General features: G+C 48.1%; 10 protein-coding genes; 4 read left to right on the top strand and 6 right to left on the bottom strand.

Moving 5' to 3' along the window:
- Positions 1-63: 63 nt before the first annotated feature.
- On the bottom strand, positions 64-1,026 carry FFUJ_00283 (uncharacterized protein; the record flags this gene model as incomplete). XM_023573466.1 has 2 exons in its annotated part: positions 64-655; positions 707-1,026. 2 exons carry the CDS (start codon positions 1,024-1,026, stop codon positions 64-66), a joined length of 912 nt encoding a protein of 303 aa, XP_023425182.1.
- A 987-nt stretch (positions 1,027-2,013) lies between these two features.
- Positions 2,014-2,358, top strand: FFUJ_00284 (uncharacterized protein; the record flags this gene model as incomplete). XM_023573465.1 has 2 exons in its annotated part: positions 2,014-2,149; positions 2,198-2,358. The coding sequence occupies 2 exons, from the start codon at positions 2,014-2,016 to the stop codon at positions 2,356-2,358; spliced, it is 297 nt and encodes a 98-aa protein (XP_023425181.1).
- A 1,457-nt stretch (positions 2,359-3,815) lies between these two features.
- FFUJ_00285 (related to sodium-dependent serotonin transporter) lies at positions 3,816-5,955 on the top strand (the record flags this gene model as incomplete). XM_023573464.1 has 2 exons in its annotated part: positions 3,816-5,414; positions 5,467-5,955. The coding sequence occupies 2 exons, from the start codon at positions 3,816-3,818 to the stop codon at positions 5,953-5,955; spliced, it is 2,088 nt and encodes a 695-aa protein (XP_023425180.1).
- Positions 5,956-6,335: 380 nt separating this feature from the next.
- FFUJ_00286 (related to microsomal dipeptidase precursor) lies at positions 6,336-7,727 on the bottom strand (the record flags this gene model as incomplete). XM_023573463.1 has 3 exons in its annotated part: positions 6,336-7,127; positions 7,178-7,470; positions 7,523-7,727. The coding sequence occupies 3 exons, from the start codon at positions 7,725-7,727 to the stop codon at positions 6,336-6,338; spliced, it is 1,290 nt and encodes a 429-aa protein (XP_023425179.1).
- Positions 7,728-8,400: 673 nt separating this feature from the next.
- On the top strand, positions 8,401-9,823 carry FFUJ_00287 (uncharacterized protein; the record flags this gene model as incomplete). XM_023573461.1 has 2 exons in its annotated part: positions 8,401-8,949; positions 8,999-9,823. 2 exons carry the CDS (start codon positions 8,401-8,403, stop codon positions 9,821-9,823), a joined length of 1,374 nt encoding a protein of 457 aa, XP_023425178.1.
- A 399-nt stretch (positions 9,824-10,222) lies between these two features.
- Positions 10,223-11,879, top strand: FFUJ_00288 (related to DAL5-Allantoate and ureidosuccinate permease; the record flags this gene model as incomplete). XM_023573460.1 has 4 exons in its annotated part: positions 10,223-10,603; positions 10,655-11,179; positions 11,228-11,331; positions 11,384-11,879. 4 exons carry the CDS (start codon positions 10,223-10,225, stop codon positions 11,877-11,879), a joined length of 1,506 nt encoding a protein of 501 aa, XP_023425177.1.
- A 63-nt stretch (positions 11,880-11,942) lies between these two features.
- On the bottom strand, positions 11,943-12,992 carry FFUJ_00289 (related to C-3 sterol dehydrogenase (C-4 decarboxylase); the record flags this gene model as incomplete). The annotated part of the gene is made up of 1 exon (XM_023573459.1): positions 11,943-12,992. The coding sequence occupies one exon, from the start codon at positions 12,990-12,992 to the stop codon at positions 11,943-11,945; it is 1,050 nt and encodes a 349-aa protein (XP_023425176.1).
- A 186-nt stretch (positions 12,993-13,178) lies between these two features.
- FFUJ_00290 (uncharacterized protein) lies at positions 13,179-14,176 on the bottom strand (the record flags this gene model as incomplete). XM_023573458.1 has 4 exons in its annotated part: positions 13,179-13,232; positions 13,296-13,430; positions 13,476-13,922; positions 13,970-14,176. The coding sequence occupies 4 exons, from the start codon at positions 14,174-14,176 to the stop codon at positions 13,179-13,181; spliced, it is 843 nt and encodes a 280-aa protein (XP_023425175.1).
- Positions 14,177-14,547: 371 nt separating this feature from the next.
- FFUJ_00291 (uncharacterized protein) lies at positions 14,548-15,449 on the bottom strand (the record flags this gene model as incomplete). XM_023573457.1 has 2 exons in its annotated part: positions 14,548-15,290; positions 15,368-15,449. The coding sequence occupies 2 exons, from the start codon at positions 15,447-15,449 to the stop codon at positions 14,548-14,550; spliced, it is 825 nt and encodes a 274-aa protein (XP_023425174.1).
- A 240-nt stretch (positions 15,450-15,689) lies between these two features.
- Positions 15,690-16,521, bottom strand: FFUJ_00292 (probable pyrimidine 5`-nucleotidase; the record flags this gene model as incomplete). XM_023573456.1 has 4 exons in its annotated part: positions 15,690-15,856; positions 15,905-16,366; positions 16,411-16,439; positions 16,487-16,521. The coding sequence occupies 4 exons, from the start codon at positions 16,519-16,521 to the stop codon at positions 15,690-15,692; spliced, it is 693 nt and encodes a 230-aa protein (XP_023425173.1).
- Between the last annotated feature and the right edge of the window lie 248 nt (positions 16,522-16,769).

Below are 16,769 nucleotides of genomic sequence, written 5' to 3'. Positions count from 1 at the left end.
ATATATACATTGCAAGCTAGTTGCCCTTTAATTTCTACAATACGTGGACGCTATTTTTCGATTTTATTTCCACGCGTCCCAGACGTCTCTAACAGTAACAGGCTTAATATCTGGAAGTTTAACCACCAAGTCATCAATCCCCCGAATGTCATTCGATCCTGTAGCCATACCTATTCCTGATAAGGCCAGCATGGCCTTCATACCACCATGCATCTCTTCCGGCAGCGCCTTCTTCATACTCGGAGTCAAATCATTCTCACCGCTCTTCATCTGCTCCACAGAGAAATACTGAACGTCAAACTTGACGCCTTTAACCTCTTCAGCCAGCTTAACCGCTTCATTGAGAGTCATGCGATTTGCGACGATAGCATATCTGCGCTTCCAATTTGAGATATCGAGAAGAGCGACGGTATACTTTGCTGCGTCTGTGGAGTGGGTGATGACGACAGGAGTGTTTCCGTCTCCGGGTATTACTGCTGCGTTATTTTCGGGGTCGATAATTATGTTTGCCGCACGTATATGCGTGGGTATGCGCGGCGCGGCCCAGTAATCTAGGAACAGGCCGATTGAGACGAGGGAGAACTCGAGATTGGTCTTTTCAAGGGCGTCTACTGCCTTGAGCTTCCATTGGTAAGAAGGGACGTGGGCGATGTTCCTTATAGTCCGTTAACAATTTCATATAGTATCAATAGGCACAGTCACTTACTCTCTTGTGTAAACCATTCCAAACTCACTCGGCAAGAATCGCTTAGTACAGGTTGACTTCTCAGCCGCTTCGATGAGATTCATCTGAGCTTGCCCGCTGTCGTCATTATCGATCGGAAGCATGGATATGACCGTGTCGACCTGCTCTGACTGAAGAAGTGAAGTTAAAGCGTCGATATCAGAGTAGTCGACAGCCCGGGTCTCCGGACCAGTAGCCTTGCGTGATAGGACGATGTACTCGTGAGTCTTTGCTGCATCGAGGGCATCGACCATAGTCCGGCCCAAACCGGACGAGCCACCAGCGACAGCGATTTTACCCATGATCAAAAAGCTTAATAATGATCCACAAAGTTGTTACGTTAGAATAATGTGCATAGGAGGTAATTTATATATGCAAGGCTGCGAGCGGAGCTGAACTTGCGGAGCGGAGTTTCGGTCACGGAGTTAAATTCCAGAGCCCGCCCTGCATTAGCTGAAGTATAAATTGGGGGACTATGCCTTATTTCCGTATTAATATTCGTATTGGGCTAGGCACTAGGATATTGTCCAGATCTTGAGGGGGTGACTTGTTGATCGCTGATAAAGCACGCTATAAGCTTCAGTGAGTAGATGATTCAAAGGATGTGATAAGGTTTATCGGGCAGTCATTGTAGTACGCAGATGAAGCAGTATTTAAGAACTTAGTGTCAGTATAAATCGCGCAGGGAGTGCGAGTCGTCTGTTTGACCACTCTCGTATATCTATAGGGAGTCCATCTATCGAGTTGCAAACCAGGTTGGCACCCGCCGGCTTTCGTAGACTTCCTGCCGTCAGTTTTGACTTTAATAGAGTCACCTGACGGCAGATTTCTCAACTTGCTCTCATATTGCTTTTCCGCCTGAGGCCAAGGTACTACGTTGTGGCTAGGTTTTCTGTGCTGATTTAAGCTCTAAGCCGCAAGTCTAACTGCAGATGACACATCTGGCTCAAAGGTTGAATATTATATTAAGATTCTGGACCAATCACCTTAGTATAAAGTTGGTAAAATAAAACCTTGATTATGACTCTTTGATCAGCCTTACATATAAGATGGTGCCTTTAGTCTTCCTCCCGAGTCAACTCAGGTGAAATATGTAAAACATTTCCTGCCACTCGATCACAGATCAGCCTCTCCCTTCACATCGCCTCTGGCCACGTACCTTCTCAACTACGTACACGAGCTGCGCATCACTACCAACGATGATATCGACAATAATGCCTCGCCTGTTGAGCAAAGCTCCACGTGGGATTCCACTAAGGCAACAAGCCCACCGACTCCATCAGAACGGAATGTCGCCCACATACAGATTCCAACAGACGCAGCGTAATTATTCGCCTCGCAGACAAAGTCCTGGCGATGAAAAGCGTGAAAAACAATCCTCAGGGTTGTGTGACCGGGTAGTAAGCCACTTCAAGAGAAATGAAAGTAGGTCTGGCAGAACATGAGGAACTTTATGGTGCTAACTGTTGCTAGTGACGTATGAAAACATCATGATAGGCTGTGGAATATTTGCTGCTGTTATAGAGGCTATAAATGGTCCTGGGCCTCCCAACCCTCCCAAAGCTGGGGGTACATCCGCGAAGAGCGACATGGCTACCTTCACCTATGTCAACCCGATCCCTGGATTCTGGTGATTTTAGGATGTTTCAGCATCTAGAATAAATATCTACACTCTTACTTACTCGTTCTCTCCTCTCTTGATATTTCCAAGCAACATTTACGACAATGGTATACATGTATTTATGCTCGAAAGCCGTCTCTTGGAAGGGATATATAATTACAAGGATGTCGCTCTAGAGGCATAGAAAATAAACGAACTTTCAGAACCAACAGTTGGTGCTCTACATAAATCTACAGTCCTCTGTTCTTACATACTCATACTACCTAAGAATCCACACGAACATGAACAAGCATGTTCTCATGTATGAAACTTGGCGTGTTCTCCGCAAGGCTGAAAGCTTAGCCTCTAACCTCACACATCCCAACAATGCAGGACCTGAATTATCGGGCAACAATTGTTCCACTTCTTTTCTTCCAATGTTCGTTTACGCTTACGTTTCTGTCTTACTCATACACGGCGTTACATCAGTGTCACGTCTCCCCGGTCATGCCAAGGGAATATACTTGGCATAACATGACTGCTCACTCCATCGGCCAACCGACCTGCCCTTCCAGAAAAATGATCTAGGGTCACAATACGGTGTCTATCAAATCATCAGGAACATATCTTCCTGTCTTTCGCCCCCAAGCTACTAATGACTTGGTGAGTGATCATTTTGGCCGCGTTCAACCGATGGACTCTATCAGATTAGTATCTTGGCAGTAGCTTTTAGCCCCAATATGTCGTAATCCATTTTTAAGCATAAGCGGACAGCTTATCTGTGTTTGCTATCAGCCAAGAAACAGCCAAGACACCTTAATCCAAAACCCCAACTTCGCCTGAATCTCCAAAACCCAAGACCTATCTACTCTGCTAGCAATTCACGAGTTCCAAGAAAGGGGGCGACTGTTTAGAATCGGATACCAACGGCAAACGGGGAAACGGAAATAACCCCAAGTCGCTACATTCACAAAACCAAGGCGCTATTGTTGACACTGACAAAAGCACCTGCTGAATGCAGAGTCCGTGGATAAGCACTACCCCAGATAACAGCATTGGCATTTCCTTGGCGAGTCCATTGATCCCTGGGCTCTGGCACGTGAGGCATGGAATGTTGGTTCTTTCTGGCCTTCCTGTTATGTCGCTTGGCGGGAATATCACGAGATGGGGTATTGCATTGGCATACGCTGCGGATTGGAGATGCGCTTGCTTGGCGGTTATATAAAGTGGTTCACCTGCGCCAAGATCGAGGGCAATTGGTCCGAAGCAAACAAGCTGAGATGTCTTGGCTGCCCCGGGGAAATCCAATTATGAGCGTGTTGTTAATCGTACGCGTCTCGGCGAGATATTGAGACTGGGCATTTCTGGGGTATATATCAAGGGGACGCGATCCACCTTGTGGAGAGGCCGATCAGCTTCGTTCTTCTCACTTATACCTCATTTTCTCATACGTTTCTTAGTGAATAGTTTCGTTGTTGAGAATCGCTCATCATGGCTGTCGCCGAAAAGGGCCAGAAGCCAGGCATGGCCAAGAGAATCTTTCTCATGCTTGCACCCGACTCAGCAAAGGACGACGACGGTCGCGATAACTTCAACTCGCGCTCGCAATTCGTCCTCTGCGCCATGGGCGGTGCCGTCGGTCTGGGAAACCTGCTGCGCTTCCCCTCTGTCGTTTTCAACAACTACGGTCTGCAGTTCTTCATCCCCTACGCCGTCGCACTCTTCCTCATCGGTATTCCCATCCTCATCCTCGAGATCACCCTCGGTCAGGCCTATCGCGGCGGCTGTGTTATTGCCTGGAACAATGTGAACCATCGTGCCAAGGGTATCGGACTGAGCATGGTGTTCAATGGCTTTAGTGTCGTTGGATACTATGTCCCGATTCTGGCGTGGGCTATGACTTATTTCAGGATGTCGTTTCAGAGTCCGCTGCCTTGGGCTGGAGAGGACACTACAGACTTCTTCAACGATAGAGTTGTCCGCAATATCCCTGCTACGGGTGGTGCTGATGACGGCGGTGGTTTGAAGCACTATCCCGGCCGTGGCATCGTCGGTGAGACGTTCGGTTGGTGCATCATGATCTGGTTCGTCGTGTGGATGTGTACCTTTAAGGGTGTCGGTCTCACCGGCCGTGTCATCTACATCACCATGGCCCTTCCCCTCATCATGATTGGCATTCTCGCCATCCGATCCCTCTCCCTTCCCAACGCCTCCGATGGCTTCAGACTCTATGTTGGCACATGGCGAAGCGAGTCTCTTGAGGGTCCTCGTGTATGGCAGGATGCCTTTGGACAGATGTTCTTCTCCATTGGTGTCGGTTTCGGCTACTTCACCTCATACGCCTCTTACAACAACAAGTTCGCCAACGCTGTTCAAGATGCTTTTATCATTGCTCTCAGCAACTCTGCCATCGAGATCATATCAGCCTTGGCTGTCATGGGCGTTGTCGGCTTCCTCGCCATCAACCCCGGTGAAGTTGACCCCCTTTCCACCTTCAGTTCTGGCTTCTTCTACTACCCTCAAGCCTTGGCCGAGATGCCTGGATCCAACTTCTTCTCGGCCCTCTTTTTCATTACGCTGGTCCTTCTTGGGCTTACTTGTGTATTTGCCCTTGCCGAAGTTCTCGTCACTCTCCTCTGTGATACCAACATGGGCCAGCGCATTCCTCGTTGGATCATCTCTACCTCAGTGATCATCCTTGGTGCCCTTACCTCACTCATCTACAGCAGTGAGTTCGGCTTCAGTGTCCTCGATGCTGTTGATGCATTCGTCAATGATGTCGCGCTCTTCATCACTGTCTGGTCAGAGACTTATATGGCCTGCACGCTCTATCGATGGAAGGATCCCGTCGATCAGATCGGCTTCGTTAGCTATTTCGTTTACAATGGTGGCTATGTTTTGTCTCTGTTCCTTGGTCTCCTAATTGGTCACCTCGTGAGCGCCCCTGCTGGAGCTGGAGTTGGCTTTGGAGTCTTCATCGGTTGCGCTCTCTTCACTGCCTTTTTTGGCAAGACCCCGTCCATCCCTGCTCCCCGGTTCTGGGGAAATAATGCTATTCTCAGCCGTTTCTGGTACGCGGCCTTCTACTCAGTACGTATCTCCCAGTTCAAAACTGCTTGCTCGATGTCTAACTCTGCCCCAGGGCAATCAACTCCGTCGCGATCTCAACAACGCCATCCTTGGGGGCAAGTCGAACTGGAAGATTCACTGGGTATGGCCGATTTGCCTCAAATACGTGACAGGTCCGGCCGTGGCTCTTGTGTTCTCCTTTGCCTATCCCAAGTTCCTCAACAACTACTCCGATGACCCTCCTTTCATCTACAGCTTTGTTCTCATGCACATGGTTGTCATTTTCATCATCGGCGCATTCCTTGCTCCTCGCTTCCTCAACGTTCTCATCCCATCTCATCGTCTTGATCGTGGTGATGGAAAGTATGATGTCGCTCCTCAGATGACAATTGACAACCGCCCCATCGTTGACAACGGTGGCCTCGAGGGTGGTCACGCTGATACCAATACTACTCACCATAGCGCTAGCGCTGATGGAAATAGCATGGAGGCTGATAAGGGTGTTTTCCAACCGAAGGCTGAGACCGCAAGGTTTGAGACCCCAGTTGAGCCACGACAGTAGAGCCTGTGATACAGATACGCACTAGGTCCTTTAGTTTCATCATATGCCATCACTAGGAGGCTCTGTATGATTATCGATCTCTAAGATAGGTTCTCTCGTGGATAGGGGCTCGTCACTTTCACTGACATTAACAAACAACTTTCACTCCATTTCTATTTTCAAAATCTGCTACCCTTCGGGATGGAATGAAAACTCAGGACCTTAAGCCTAAAGTACTAAATGCTTAGGTAACTTAGCCTAAGTTTAGAGGACTCTTTGTTAAGTTTATTTGACGACCCTCTTCTAAACTGTTGTATTATCTTGCTCTCTAAGGCACTCCTGTGACCAACAGAGCTGTAGTCTTTCAAGCCCAAATGAGATCTTGTATTCCTCACGCTTCCCTATTCCTTGAGGTATAGACCCTCATCTGGTGGAGGTACTCCATACCAGTCAAGTCCAAGCTTATCCTCAGGATCAGGATCTTCCATCTGATAATACCCATCATATCTCCACCACTTTCGATCTTTAAACACATCCTCCACCGGAAGCACTCCCTCGATCTTCATCTGATCTCTTACTTTCTCAACTTCTCCCCAAACTCGGAGAATGTTCTCGCCAATAACCTTTGACAACTGCTCTTCCGTCGCTCCATGATCAAGAATAGCCTGCAGAAGATGAGGATAGCATTTGACGTCTTCAAGACCTGGGATAACACTAGCAATCCCGTCGAAATCGGATCCAAGGCCAACGTGATCCCAGCCAATGCGATTGGCAATGTAAAATAGATGATCGATGACCATTTCCATCTTCGCATCTCGTCGGCGCGTTGTGACATGCTCTGGGACGAAGGTAACCATTACGATACCGCCATTGGCAGGTACTTTATCGAGGATATGATTAGGAACGTTACGGGGGCAGTCAAATACTCCTTTTACATTGGAGTGAGAGAACATGACGGGGGCTCGTGTGAGGTCGAGAACTTGGCTGGCACAGTCCTCGGAGACGTGAGAGAGATCAACAATCATGCCTAAAACTATTAGCTGGGCCACAAGAAGGGGAGAAAGTCGCGCACCAAGCCTGTTCATCTCTTTGACAGCAGCCCTTCCTAGGTCAGATAGGCCACCATGAACCGGCCCGACCTTTGAAGTAGAGCTATCCGCGAAGGCATTGTTGCACACATGAGTGAGAGTGCACTCCCCAAATCAGCATGATGTCTAAAACAAGCGGGGTCTTTTTTACTTACATATCTCACCCCGAGCCTGTAGAAAGCTCTGATGATACCGATGCTATTACCTGCCATGTGTAGCCCCTCGATGCCAATAGAGCAAGCAATCTTACCACTGGCGTAAACATTTTTGACTTCCGAAGGGCCACTGACCAGTTGGAATGTCTCCGGATAAGACTCGACCAGTCGCAGAGTCAGATCGATCTGTTCAATCGCATCTCGAGCCATGTCTGAATACTCTGGAGTGGTGAAGTTCTCAGCTGATCTGAGACATGGAACACAAACAGACCAGAACTGGCCGCCCACAGCGCCTGAGAGAATGTCAGCATCCAGTTGGAGATAAAGGTAGGTATTGGTGGGGACCTTGTTTAAGACGAGGAATATCAGTCATTCCACGCTTGAAACCCTTTTCTAGGTCGAATTTCTCATTATTGTGAATTTTACCATGAAAGCAAGCTCTGGGCTGTTGGGGCAGATCATTGTGGCCGTCAATAAGAGGTGTTGTAGCCAAAACTCGTTTGACTCTCTCATCGATAGGTAGCAGCTGGTATGGATGTGTGGATGTCATTCTGCGAATTTACTATGAGAAAGTGCAGTGCCGCTTCCCAATCTCATAAGTATCTCAGTCCTCTTTATCAATTGGCATTCGGTAACTTTATCCCGTCTCGGGAAACAGGACAAGTAGGTTTGCACGTTTCCCGCGCAACCGCGGAAAACTATGCTCCTGATCGGACGGCAGATAAGCGTATGCATTGGTCTAATTTTGTACGTACCGGCGAGGCAAGACTGGTCTAAAGATGTACTGTAATTTGCCTAAATTTAGCTAAATCTTTCAATCGCTTAGGATGAATGTCCTGAGGCTTCCCCGCGTTTATCAAGGTCCCACGTTAAACCGGGTCACACAAGGGACCCTCGTATGGCGATGCCGATCACGAGATTCAAGATAAGAGATTTAATAGAATAAACAGTTCAGCCTACCGACTTAGCATCAGCTGCTCAATTGAGAAATTCCTTGGGTGTTGTTCTTACACACAGCTTCGCCGGTGAGTCCAGACCATGAGTAGCGTTCGATAAATCCACTCAATGCGGTAAAGATCACCAACTATTTGCTGAGGTTATTCAGCCGCACTTGTCACTATTAACTATTTCAAGGCGTCCTCGCTTGTCCTCCGTATCCGTAATTTCTCCAGCTCCTGTAACAAAACCATAGTTCCCTTCAAGATAGATATTCATAGTACGTCATGGTAGCATCCACAATTATAACACTCTCCGGCCTGGGGCTCCTGAATAAGTTCGCCATCGGCCTAGCAGGTGAGGCTGGGACATGGGCCTTCAAACAGATTCTGCACTCGGCCTCGGGCGGTAGTGACGCCGACAAGATCCGACGGGATATCTCCGCGGCTGTCACAGAAATGAGGGAACTGAAACGGACCGTGGACAATCTGTCACGAGAGCTTCTCGAAGCTCTTCTCCAACTGCTAAACGACAACCTGAGGGAGTCTCTTCAGAATATAGAGACTATGTACGACACGATTACCGACCTGATGGAAACAGCCGTCACGTTACCTGAGGATGTCTCGGATGCAGAACGCGATAAAAAGCTAAATGCCATCCAAACTCGCCTGGAAGACCGCCTTAGGGTGTGCTCTAATGAAGTACCCGGTATTCTTGACCGCATCAACGATTTCCTTGCAGAGGATGGGCCAAGGTCTTTTCTCCGTCAGGCTGTCCAGAAGGCCTTTGATAACTCTGATGATTTCGTTAGCTATCACGAAAAGAGCAAGACTTCGGTATTATTCGAGATCCTGTCTATAATCAGATTCTAATAACTAGAGACAGATGCGGAGCTACTGGGTCGTGGTCGTCAAGGGAATTTCTCTGCTGCAGATGGCTTACGATGCTCCAAACGTGGGTTTTTTCGAAGGCGCACTTACAATCCAACGCCAGAAGGAAAAGCTCAACATGCAAGAGCAGACCCTCAGAGCAGTTGTTGGAGAAAATACTGTCCGACTCGTTGAATGGGCTCTCTTGCGGCCTTCTACTCTCGTCACGCTCCTTACTGATGAGGGGTATGGAATCGGACCAAAACCTCCAAGTATCGTCGATATCACCTCAATGTCCCTCTTCATAGGGGCTCGTATACCTGTCCATCGGAGATCAGAAGACCTAGATACAGTCAAGATGGCATCGATGTGGAAAATGTCATTTGGGAGTGGATTCAATGCAGATCTTAGACATGCTGTCAGATTCGTACACTACAGCTCTGGAAAGTGCATGTCACATGACAGGGCAGGTGTATCGACGGTCAAAAATGACGGGCAATTTACCAGCCATTCTGTTTCGTGGTTTATAAAGCCTGTGTGTCGTGGTTCAGACCGATATACCATCAGAGCTGCTGGAAACATGTCCACGTTTGCCAGTGATTTTGGCCTCTCTCCGCTCTGGCGCCTGCCGAAGAGATCTAATGTCCGCAGATCATACTTAGTCGCAAGAAACATGCTGCAGTTGGAAGATTATGTCAGTTCTACCGATACTGGCGCAAGGTTCCAGATCAAAGGTCTAAATCGAATCGATCATCAGTCGGGCGATGTGTTTTATGGTGGCTGGGAGCTTATATCATCACAGGGAGCTTGTTATTCAACATTCGATGCCACGAATATTTGAAAGCCCGAAAAGCTAACCAGTGATATATCTGTCCAAGAACCTAACTAACATAGTACTAGGTTGGGAGGAGAAAGCATGTAGCCAGGCAATGCTTTATTGGTCGGCATACAGATTATAGGCCGGGTGAGAGATAGATAGCCATGTGGTACGACTGATGCTCGATATCAACGTTACATTGTAGCTGAGGGGTAATGATAAGCACCCTGGGCCGCGTATCGCAACTACAACATCGTGGTATCCGCATGTGGAGTTTCCCGCGGGAATTGCGACCTGTTATCCACTGATCAACTATCAGTTAACCTCGAATGACCAGAAGAGGGGATATGTATAAAGACTGGAAATGTCTACGCCCAACTCAGTTCTTGGCCTCTTTCGTCGTCTATACAGACTGTTGACAAAATGGCAGAGAAAATAACAGGCGACTTGAAACATACCCAGTCTATCAAAGAGGGAACCATAAACGATGCTTCTACAGCCGAAGCCTTGACTCTGTGCCGCGATGCAGATGATATCGAGACAAGTCCTGAGCTCGATAAGGCTCTGCGATGGAAGCTGGACCTGAGACTTATGCCCCTTCTCTGCTTCACCTATGCACTGCAGTCAATTGATAAGAATACTATCAGCTATGCTGCCGTGTTCGGGCTAAGAGAAGATCTCAACCTCAAGGGAGATGAGTTCTCCTGGACCGGCGGCATATTCTACCTCGGTTATCTCATTTGGGAGTTTCCGACCAGTATGTTTCTTCAACGATTTCCGATCAATTACTTTATGTCAGGAACTGTAAGTCTCTTGCGACTTCCGGTCCATTCGTGTTTTACTGAGGTCTTCTAGGTCATCGCTTGGGGCGCCGTACTCATGGCCCACGGAGCCGTCACCTCCTTCACAACCCTCGTCGTCGTGCGCGTCCTTCTCGGCGCCCTCGAAGCAGCCATAAACCCTGGCACCATGCTCCTCTTCAGCATGTACTACATGCGAAAAGAACAGCCTCTCCGTATGGGTATATGGATTGGCTCTGCAGGCATGGGCTACATCATCGCTGGTATAGCTAGTTTTGGCATAGGTCACGTCAAGTCTGCTCTACCGTCCTGGCGAGTACTCTTTATCATCTGGGGATCCATCACAGTTGCCTGGGGCGTTATTCTCCTGTTCCTGCTTCCTGATGCCCCTATGAGAGCAAAGTTTCTGACAGCTGATGAGAAGGCCAGAGTTATTTCGAGGGTGAAGGGAAATGGCACGGGTATTGAGAATAAGCACTTTAAGATGGCACAGTTTTGGGAGGCGATGGTTGATATGAAGACCTGGTTGCTATTCTTATTTGCCCTGACGAGTAACTCGCCCAATGGAGGCCTATCCGCGGTACGTATCACCCTAGTTCTTGGAGTGCTGGCGACTGATTTGTCTTAGTTCCAAGGTCTCATCATCAAAGGTGCTGGCTTCAGTACCCTCGACACAACATTATATCAGATGCCATCGGGTGCAGTCCAACTAGTCGCATGTGTGCTAGCCTGGTAAGCCTTCCAGTCTTATTACTCAGGAATTCCTCTAACCACTGTCTTAAAGCTGGGGGGCTTCCGTCATCAAGAATTCCAGAATTCCGATCATGCTTCTCGCTCTCGTCCCTTTCCTCGCCGGTGTTCTGGGTCTTCATTTCCTCCCTCACAGTGACGCATACGCCCGCTTAGCATGCCTATGGATGTCTTTCTCATACACAGCAACCTGGACTCTTAGCATGTCAGTCTCCATGGCCAACACAGCGGGTCACACTAAAAAGATCACAACAAACGCTTTGTTGCTGATTGGTTATTGTCTGGGAAACTTTGTCGGACCATTCTTCTTCAAGTCTAATCAGGCGCCCCAGTATGAGCTTGGAGTGGGCATGATGTTCACATGTATTGCCATTCAAGTTGCAAGTCTTGTTGCGCTCTGGGTGTTGTTGTGGATGAGGAATAGTTCAAGGCGAGACCTTCGTACTCCTGAGAATCAGCAGAGAGCTTGGGAGGCGGGACTTCTTGATGAAACAGACTTCAAGAATAAGTACTTCCAGTACGTGTATTAGCTAGATATGGTCTCACTTCCCACAAGTGTCAAAGAAATGCAGAACTCAACATCAAACAGTCGCTCACAAAGCTTTCATCGCCCATTCCATTGTTTTCCTAATGACTTGATCCTGATCCGCAATCGGTTCATAACCCAGTATTCTATTCGCCTTCTCCAATGACCAACAGCATCCTGAATCTAAATGATCAATAGCAGTCCTTCGCATACCTGGTTTAATGTATCCCAATGTCATAATCCAGTAAGCCCATTCAGCCGTCGATGCCATCGCCTGCATCACAAAAAACGGAATTTTCGTAACCTCCTCCAATGCAACCGGATGACCAGCCGCGGCATAAAGCTTCCGAGAGAAGTCAAAGAACTTCTGTGGTCTTCCATCTGAGATGAAGAATGCCTGGCCCCCGGCCATTTCACGTTTCTCGGAGTCCAGAAGTGCTCTCATGGCGAGGATATGTGCCTCGGCTGCTTTCTTGACATACAAAAACTCGAAGGCCTTGGTATCATTGCCGACTTGCATTTTGTGCTCCTTTCTTCGAATGCTTTGCACAAGTTGACGCACGAAGTTCATGTCGTATTCGCCATATGTGGCTGGTATTCGTAGTGCTGCAGTCCGAAGCTCTTCTGAATTTGATGCAATGACGAGTCTTTCAGCGGCAGCCTTTGACATAGCATAAGCGTTAGGAGCGTTCGTCTCGTCGTATAGAACAGAATCTTCTTCGGATAAAGGGTCTTGCGTAGGTACAACAGCTGAATCAGAGGACGTAAAAACAAAAGCGCGTGTGTCAGCACTAGCTGAAGCAGCTTTCAGTAAAGCTTTTGTCCCATCGATGTTTGCCTTTATCAGGTTTGCAGGCGTATCCACATAAGACGGCGAGGCCGTATGAATAACAGCATGCGGTTTGAACGTCTCAAAGACTTGGTCAATCTGGCTCGGTATGGTCAGGTCGGCTGCATGAAGCGAGACGCGAGACTCGTCAGCAACATCAGCTGGCATCTTGGGATGGCGGCTGACGATAGCCACAGTAGTTTCTGCATCGTTGAGCAGTTGTCGGACCACGTGTCCTCCCAAGAAACCGCTTCCACCCGTGACGAGTACTCTGTTTGGCGAATCCATGTTTTTTCCAAGATTAAAAAGAATAAGGAAGGATGATGAGTGAGATTTTGATCAAGACACCAATGAGAAACTTATGTCAGCACCATTTTTGGGCTGACTGCAGACGAAGGAATGGTAGGATTCATATGCGGCATAAAATCAACACACAATCCAATAGTTCAAATTTAAACATGTCTATCATCTAGTCTATTCCTGTTCGTCGTTAGTAGAAATGAAGCCCAGATTGTGGAACGTCTTAGCCTGTCAGACAAGATTAGCACCACATACACACGCATATTTCGACAGAGGGAGAATCAAACTTACGCCCCATCCAGTCTCAGTGCCTTGAGAAAACATGCCAATGACCCTTTTACCACGCGGAGTAACATTGGTCCTTGGCAAATCAAAGGGATCATCGCCATTACTCAAAAACTCAGTACGATTGGTGTTGAGATTAAACTTAGAATGTCAGCCTTTTCTCTCTTCTCAGATGAGCAGTCTTACCTTGAGTCCAATGATAATACCTTTGTCAAACTGAACCTCGAAACTCTCAATCTCCTCGCCACTTCCACCGTCAATTTCCATGTGCCCCATAGAACTGCCGTGGTCTGGGAATCTTATCGGGGCACGATCGGAGTGCTCTGTTTCATATTCGACATCCCCAAGACATCGCTGAATGCTATCGTCCATAAACTCAAAGCTGAGGCGGTCAACGTGACACCAGTCGTAGATGTGGGTGTCTATCGAGTCCATTTGTCTTATGTATCGACCATCGTTTTCTCCAAAGAAAACCGTCGTGATGGGAACATTTGAGCTCCTCTTTTCGTCCAAGGGTAGGACTCCATCGAAGAATAATTCAGGAGATGGGATTTCGGGATGCCAGAGCAATCTATCCCTCGGTTCTAAATTCTTTGTTATACGATCCCGACTGAGCGACACCAGCTTAAGTGCCTGCAGAATTAGTTGGGTCCCATACTGCGTGGTTCAGTAAAGCTTACATCGAATTCAGCAACGAGGAGAGAAATGCCCTCTACATCGGTGAGACGTCTCCTGGGGTGGTCTGACGGATCTCCAGCCCACGAGGACGTGGTACCATCCTCAGTGATTGCCGCAATTGCCCGAAAGCCACACACATCGAGGGCCACTTCGAATCCTTTGACACATTGATCCTCGGGGAGTGTATCCAAGAGACTCGAACACGCCATCGGCGCCAACAAACATGAGACCAGAGATTTATTCCCCATCTGGAGTATCGAAAAATGATACAGACATAAGCATTATCTTAAGTTTCTGGGGGGAATTCTACGGACCGGGCTCGGAGTACCCTGGAGCCGCCCATGAAGTGAGTTGCAGGTTCGGAAATGTATCTTTCTGCAGTAATTAAGGACTCGCGTTTCCGCATGGACTTTGGTGCCTCGGGCTCGAAAGTCGTGTTGATGATGTTCCCAAGGCAATCCATGTCTTTCATCTGGCCAAGTGTTTCGTGGAAGTCATTGACAAGCGGCCAGACTCGTTTGCGGTTGCTCATTCCCGTGTTATCAGACGCCCAGATGTGAAGTGAGAGAAAGAGGGCCCTTCATGATGTCGGGGGAGTAGCGAACACCTCAGGAAGGTAGTCAAACTCGTGCCCCTCTGTGAATCGTGAAACCCAGAAGCGTTCGGGGAGGCTGAGGGTTGCAAACACACGAGATGCAAGGCGAAGAGAGTGAACATCGGGAGACGGGAGAAACGTCACAATCTTCTCAAGGATCTCTGGAGGGAAGTAATTGAAGACATCCTTGTCTGCGCTGAGGGTCGATCGGTCGAGAATGGACTGAAAGGCATCCTGCTGCATACGGGCAGAGAAGTTGATGGCCTTTTTGAGAGCGGGGATCTCAAAAGGATTCGCCCTGAGCATTTCTCCCATCTTTTCGGCCTTTCTAAAGAGAGACACCAATACCTCGATGCTCCCCTCATAGTCCTGTGCCGCAACACCACCATAGTCGTGCCCAAAGTTGAGAAGCACATCAGGACCGATAGGTGTTGAGGCGCAGAGTCGAAAGAGGCCACCAAGATCAACATTTTCTCCAAAGTTCAACAGACTCCAGCAAACATCGTGGAACAAGAAGCCCCAGCGCCACTCGGGAGGAGGATTGGGATGAACGATATTGACGATGGAGATCTCGACATCTGGCTCATGCTCATCATCATCTTCAATGGGAAAGCCGTCGTCGTCCACTTCTCGATCATCGTAGCGTGCAATAGGATTCACTGGAACGATGCTGCTGATATCATTTCGATCGTTCCAGTCCCTAGCGGCGACGCCAGAGGCTTTCACATCTCCAAGTTGTTACCTTGGATCCAGACTGTTTTGGGGCCGTGTTAGGCTAAGATTGAATTTAGGCGGGGAAGCTTACTCGCGCGAAATTCCCTAGCCCATTTCTCAGCTGAAGTTTGAATAATGTGTGCTCCGCACAAGGTGCAGAATTTTGGCTTCATTTTGTATGTAATTGTTTGCAGAAGGCTTCTTCCATTTTAAAGTGTAACTGTTCGAAAGTTAATGTTGAAACTCGAGAGGAGATGCTGCCGCCCCTCGATAAGACGCGTATGATAAGAAACGACGCGGGGCGATCAACGGGGTGATTAACCCGTAGTGAGGCACTAATCCTGGTCACTTGACAGGGGTTGACAGGGGTTGACGGGGTAGCACACGGACACTGACGGCAGATAGAGACAGTATCAATTTCTAACTCTAAAGAACTCGGGGTACAGCGATCTCAGCTCTTCAAGATGGCGAACTTGATGCTGAGACGCCGGTGCGTCAGGTACAGGAAGTCCCTCTTCCACAAAGTGAATAGCGGTCCAGCCAGCGTCCTTCGCTCCCACACAATTCTTATGAGAGTCATCTATAAAGTGTTAACAAAGGCCTGAAAATGATAAAATATCCATCTTACCGATAAAATAACACCTCGACACATCAGAGATTCCAGCTTCTCCCATAGCTTTGTCAAACATTTCCTTATGCGGCTTGCACACAAATGGGACCTGAGAATAATCACAATACGTCAACCCCTCAAAAAGATCATCCACCCCCAAAAGCCTCACGACCCTCTTCCCGTGGTTCACATAGGCATTAGTTAGCAACCAAAGCCTGACTTTCGAAGTATCAATATCCTCGAGGAATTGTCGTAGTTGGGCATTGGGCTTGATGAGTTCGTCCAACGGAACCGCGTCATCGACCTTGGCGTTGTATTCTAACGCGTCAATTTGGTGGTGGCGTACCAGGCCTTCAATTGCCTGGCCGTATTGCTGAGAGTAATCTTTGTGAAGGCGCTCTGCATCGTCTGGGGAGAGGCCGAGATGTTTCTTGAAGTAGTCGTCGATGTTGCGGGACATGTGCTCTAGGACTTTATCATCTGTGCATGTTAGGCTCTGTATGAGGAGTTGATCGTTGACGTACTACGTGAGTATAGACAGTTGTCGATGTCACTAAACTCGTTAGAGGTGGCTTTGAAGAGATCAAGAGGAGCTTTCACAAGAATAAGACGATTTTTTCTGAAGTTTGATCCATTGCGGCTGGTCAATTACGTGGCGTGATAGGTTTGAGGTTTGTTGGACTGAGGAGGGAATATCGCAACGTTCAAGAATGATGACTGGTTGATTGACAGATCAGGCAAAGAGTCCACCGAAACTACAAACCCAACAAAACACCAGGAGAGTTAATCAAATTAATACCATGAATATCGCAGACGCTTTCGATCAAATTATCTAACTCTCAACTGTTTTGCATCTTGAAGTCTCATTATCAAAACAAGACAG

The sequence above is a fragment of the Fusarium fujikuroi genome, chromosome FFUJ_chr01 (genome assembly GCF_900079805.1).
Source record: "Fusarium fujikuroi IMI 58289 draft genome, chromosome FFUJ_chr01".
Classification (NCBI taxonomy): domain Eukaryota; kingdom Fungi; phylum Ascomycota; class Sordariomycetes; order Hypocreales; family Nectriaceae; genus Fusarium; species Fusarium fujikuroi.
The sequence above is the reverse complement of the archived record's forward strand: the minus strand, read 5'-3'. Positions and strand labels throughout refer to the sequence as shown.